Source organism: Hipposideros armiger, unplaced genomic scaffold (assembly GCF_001890085.2).
Source record: "Hipposideros armiger isolate ML-2016 unplaced genomic scaffold, ASM189008v1 scaffold_494, whole genome shotgun sequence".
Classification (NCBI taxonomy): Eukaryota; Metazoa; Chordata; class Mammalia; order Chiroptera; family Hipposideridae; genus Hipposideros; species Hipposideros armiger.
This window is the reverse complement of record NW_017731844.1, coordinates 835,203-838,560: the sequence shown is the minus strand read 5'-3', so window position 1 is coordinate 838,560 and position 3,358 is coordinate 835,203. Positions and strand designations below refer to the sequence as shown.

At 65.1% G+C, this 3,358-nt stretch overlaps 1 protein-coding gene across 6 annotated transcripts in view; it reads left to right on the top strand.

The window, feature by feature from the left end:
* The window catches only part of LSP1 (lymphocyte specific protein 1), a 34,938-nt gene that overhangs the window by 24,952 nt on the left and 6,628 nt on the right, over window positions 1-3,358 (top strand). For all 6 annotated transcript variants that reach the window (XR_002126761.1, XR_002126759.1, XR_002126760.1 and 3 more), the window contains exons 3-7: window positions 284-427; window positions 2,194-2,353; window positions 2,667-2,753; window positions 3,000-3,043; window positions 3,211-3,292. Coding sequence is in view for 3 of the 6 variants with exons in the window: in XM_019667361.1 (XP_019522906.1) it covers window positions 284-427; window positions 2,194-2,353; window positions 2,667-2,753; window positions 3,000-3,043; window positions 3,211-3,292 (517 nt within the window). In the remaining 3 variants the exon portion in view is untranslated. The remainder of the gene's footprint in view (window positions 1-283; window positions 428-2,193; window positions 2,354-2,666; window positions 2,754-2,999; window positions 3,044-3,210; window positions 3,293-3,358) is intronic.

Here is a 3,358-nt window from a genome sequence, read left to right as displayed (position 1 = left end):
CAGCCCAGCTCTCGGGGAACCTGAAACTCATGGGATAGACAGAGCCCTGTTCTTGGGGAGCCCTGCCTTAATGGGGTGAGACACAGCCTTGGTTTCAGAAAGTTCTAGACTGTGGAGGGGACACAGACCTGCCCTCGGGGATTCTTGGATGATGGGGAGACGCCTGGCTGAGCCACGCTGCCTCTGTGGCACTCAGGGTCTGAGACGGGAGGAGTGGACGGGAGAGCACCCCTGCCCGGCACCCCCGCCCGGCCCCAGCCCCTGTGCTGTTCTTCCGCTGCAGCCTGAAGGCCTCCGAGGCCCCTGAGCAGGAGGAGGATGAGGGCTTTGCCGACTGGTGCCAGAAGCCAGAGCCGCGGCCACAGCACTGCAGGGCTGAGGAGCCCCCCGAGGCAGAGAGCACAGAGGGGGACCAGGAGGCGGACAGGCAAGTGGGGTCAAGCCTGGAGATGGGGCTGCCAGGCGGGGGCTGTCTCCAAGCCCCTCAACCTGGGCCTGAGCAATGGCCTTCGCTCCCCTTCCCAGCCAGCCCCCCTAAAGGCCCCCGTGGCTGTGAGAGGGGGAGCAGGGAGGAAGAGAGCGAGACGGAGGGCGGCCCTGCGAGGGGCTGCGGGGAGAGGCGGTGAGGAAATCTCATTCCTGGGCTCCCCAGGGCCCTGGGCCCCATCCAGACCAGCTGCGGCCGGCGGGCTGTTGCCACATCTGCAGCCCACTTACGTAATGGAGGCTCTGGCCCCCGCCGCCCGCCCCTTCCTCCCTCGGGGCTGGCGGGCCTCCATTCCCACGGAGGGGAGCAGGTATTTCCAGATGTGCGGGCCCGAGAGTCGGCCTGGGGGACAAGCTTTCCAGATGTGCAGACGTGTTTGCTGGTCTGAACCGGGGCGGGCGGGGAGTGGGGGCCAAAGCGTCCCTGGGCCCAGAATGGGGGCTGCTCTTGGAGCCTCGCCCCCTCCCAAGTTCAGGGCCTGGTCTGAGCTGCTCTCTGCACTCAAGGCCCCCCATGTGCCCAGGGTCCCAGTTTTGCTCAGAAGCTACAGCTGGGGGACAGGGTCCCCCGCTGCCTTAAGTGTCACCAGACCTGCGTCTCCCCCACCTCCCAGCCCCTGCAAGCAGCCTTGAGCTCCAGCTAAGAACCCTCCCACGGCTCAGCCGTCGCACAAGCTGACTCCCACACCCCACGCACTATCTGCTTAGCTGAGGCCCCGGTCCTGGCTTGGCTTTCAGCCCACCACCCCTCCAGGCCTCAGTTTCCCCCGCCTGCTTCTGAGAATTGGTGCACACTCTGCTGGGCACGCAGGATGGCCTGCCCGCCGCCCGCCCGGGCCGGGCCTGCTCCCTTCTCCCCGCTGGCCGCAGCCTTCCTCAACAGCAGGGGGCGCTTTGCCTCTTTAGTTGAACCTCCTGCTCGCCGCCCTGCCCCGCACCCCCACCTGCCTGGCCCTGCGTCCCCGCCACAGCTGAATGGGCCCTCTGTGTGCCTGCCGTTGGCTGGACCCCGGCCCACCCTGGGCGGTGGGTCTGGGTCTTGGTTGGCACAAACTCCAAGGGGCCTGAAATCATGGAAAATGCGAGAATTTCCCACCTTCTCCTCCAGGTTCAGTCCCGCTCAAATGCAGAGCTGTCGCTGCCAGCGGGCTGGCCTCCCCGCCCACCCCTGCAGCCAGCACAGTCGGCCCCTCTCCTCAGGCATGTGGCCCTAGCAGTGACCCCTGCCCTTGCCTGTCCTCCGGCTGACCAGCCCCCAAACCACCCACAGACCCCACTGCACCCCCACCCGACAGCCTTCTCCCTGAGGCCCGCTCGCCCCACACAAACAGGGCAGGGCAGCCCAGGCTCCAGGGGACTGGCCGGCCTGGGCCACAGCGTAGACAAAGACAAGCAGGACACGAGGCTGGGGCCTGTCCAGAGAGCCTGGGGGTCAGGGCCAGCCTTGGCATGGGGGTGGCCGGCCCTTAGTCGAGAGGGGCCTGCCCAGTGGGGCTGTGGCAGTGGGCGCTGCTCCCCAAGGGCCCCAGAAAGAGGGGCCAGGTCTTAGGTCCTTGCACCCACTTCCCCAAAGAGGCTGGGGTCTCAGGATACCTTGGGGTCTGACCGTCCCCGTGTTACAGATGGGAAACTGAGGCTTGGGAACAGGAAGGGATTTGAACCAAGCAATGAAATAGCCCTTGGTCAGACTGCTCTCTTCCTCTACAGGCCCCTTGAGAACCAGGATGACGACCAGGCGAGCCCAGCCACAGTCTGCCTGGAAGGGCTGCATCTGCACCCCAGCTCAGAGTCCCAGGAGGAGCCGGGACCAGAGGCGACCATCCAGGACAGCCTGGCGCCAGTGGAGGCTGAGGACGCAGATGAGCAGGTGAGAGTGGTGTCCCTTGGGGTCTGGGCTGGGTCTGTTTCTGCCCCCTGCATGCTCTGTGGGCCTCATGAGACTGGCCCAGAGGGAGCCAGCACCCCACCCGCAGACTCTGTAGCCCCTACATTCTCAGAGCGGCGGGGTTTGGTGACCCTACATGGTCAGGCCCTGCTGCAGAGAATTCCAGGACTGGGAAGGACCTGAGACCCAGGCCAGGAGGAGTGTTTGCTCCAGCAGGTCCCAGGCGGGGCAGGCAGGGTGCAAAGGGGGTGCTCATCTAGGTCCCATAACCTCAGATGCTCTCTTCCTGCACCAGGAATGTCAGCAGCCCAGGACGCCCAGCCCCTTGGTCTTGGAGGAGACGACCGAACATAGCTCGCCTCCCCTGAGCCCCAGCACCAAAGTAGGTCAAGCCCCAAAGCCCGCCACCTTTCCCCCTCTGCCTGCCTGAGAAGCAGCGCCACATCAGCCCCAGAATAGGGAGTACCCCTGCTCATTCTCTGCAGCCCCACCCTGCTCTCCCTCCCTCTTCTGCCCCACCCCCACCCCCAGCATCCAGACAGGAGAGACACTGGGGCGGGGATGCAGTGTGGGCCTTGTCTGGCTCCGGACGCTCACGTCTCTGCCCGCTCCCCCCCCCCACACACAGCTCATCGACAGAACCGAGTCCCTGAACCGCTCCATCAAGAAGAGGTATGTCTGGCTCTGTCCCAGGCTAGGACTCAGGGCTCTCCAAGAGCGGGATGAAAAGCGGAACCCAGAGAGATCTGGGAGGCTGAGGGAGCTCTGGTAGGGGCTCCGGGCGGGGTGTAGAAGTGAAGCAAGGGGACACGGAGCATGAGCTTTCTCCTACCCTCCAGTAACAGTGTGAAGAAGTCCCAGCCAGCCCTGCCCATCTCCAAGATTGACGAGCGGCTAGAGCAGTACACCCAGGCCGTCGAGGTATGCGCAGGAACCCGCTCTTCTGCAGGGTCTGTCCTCCATCATGCAGCCATCCTTCCATCCAAC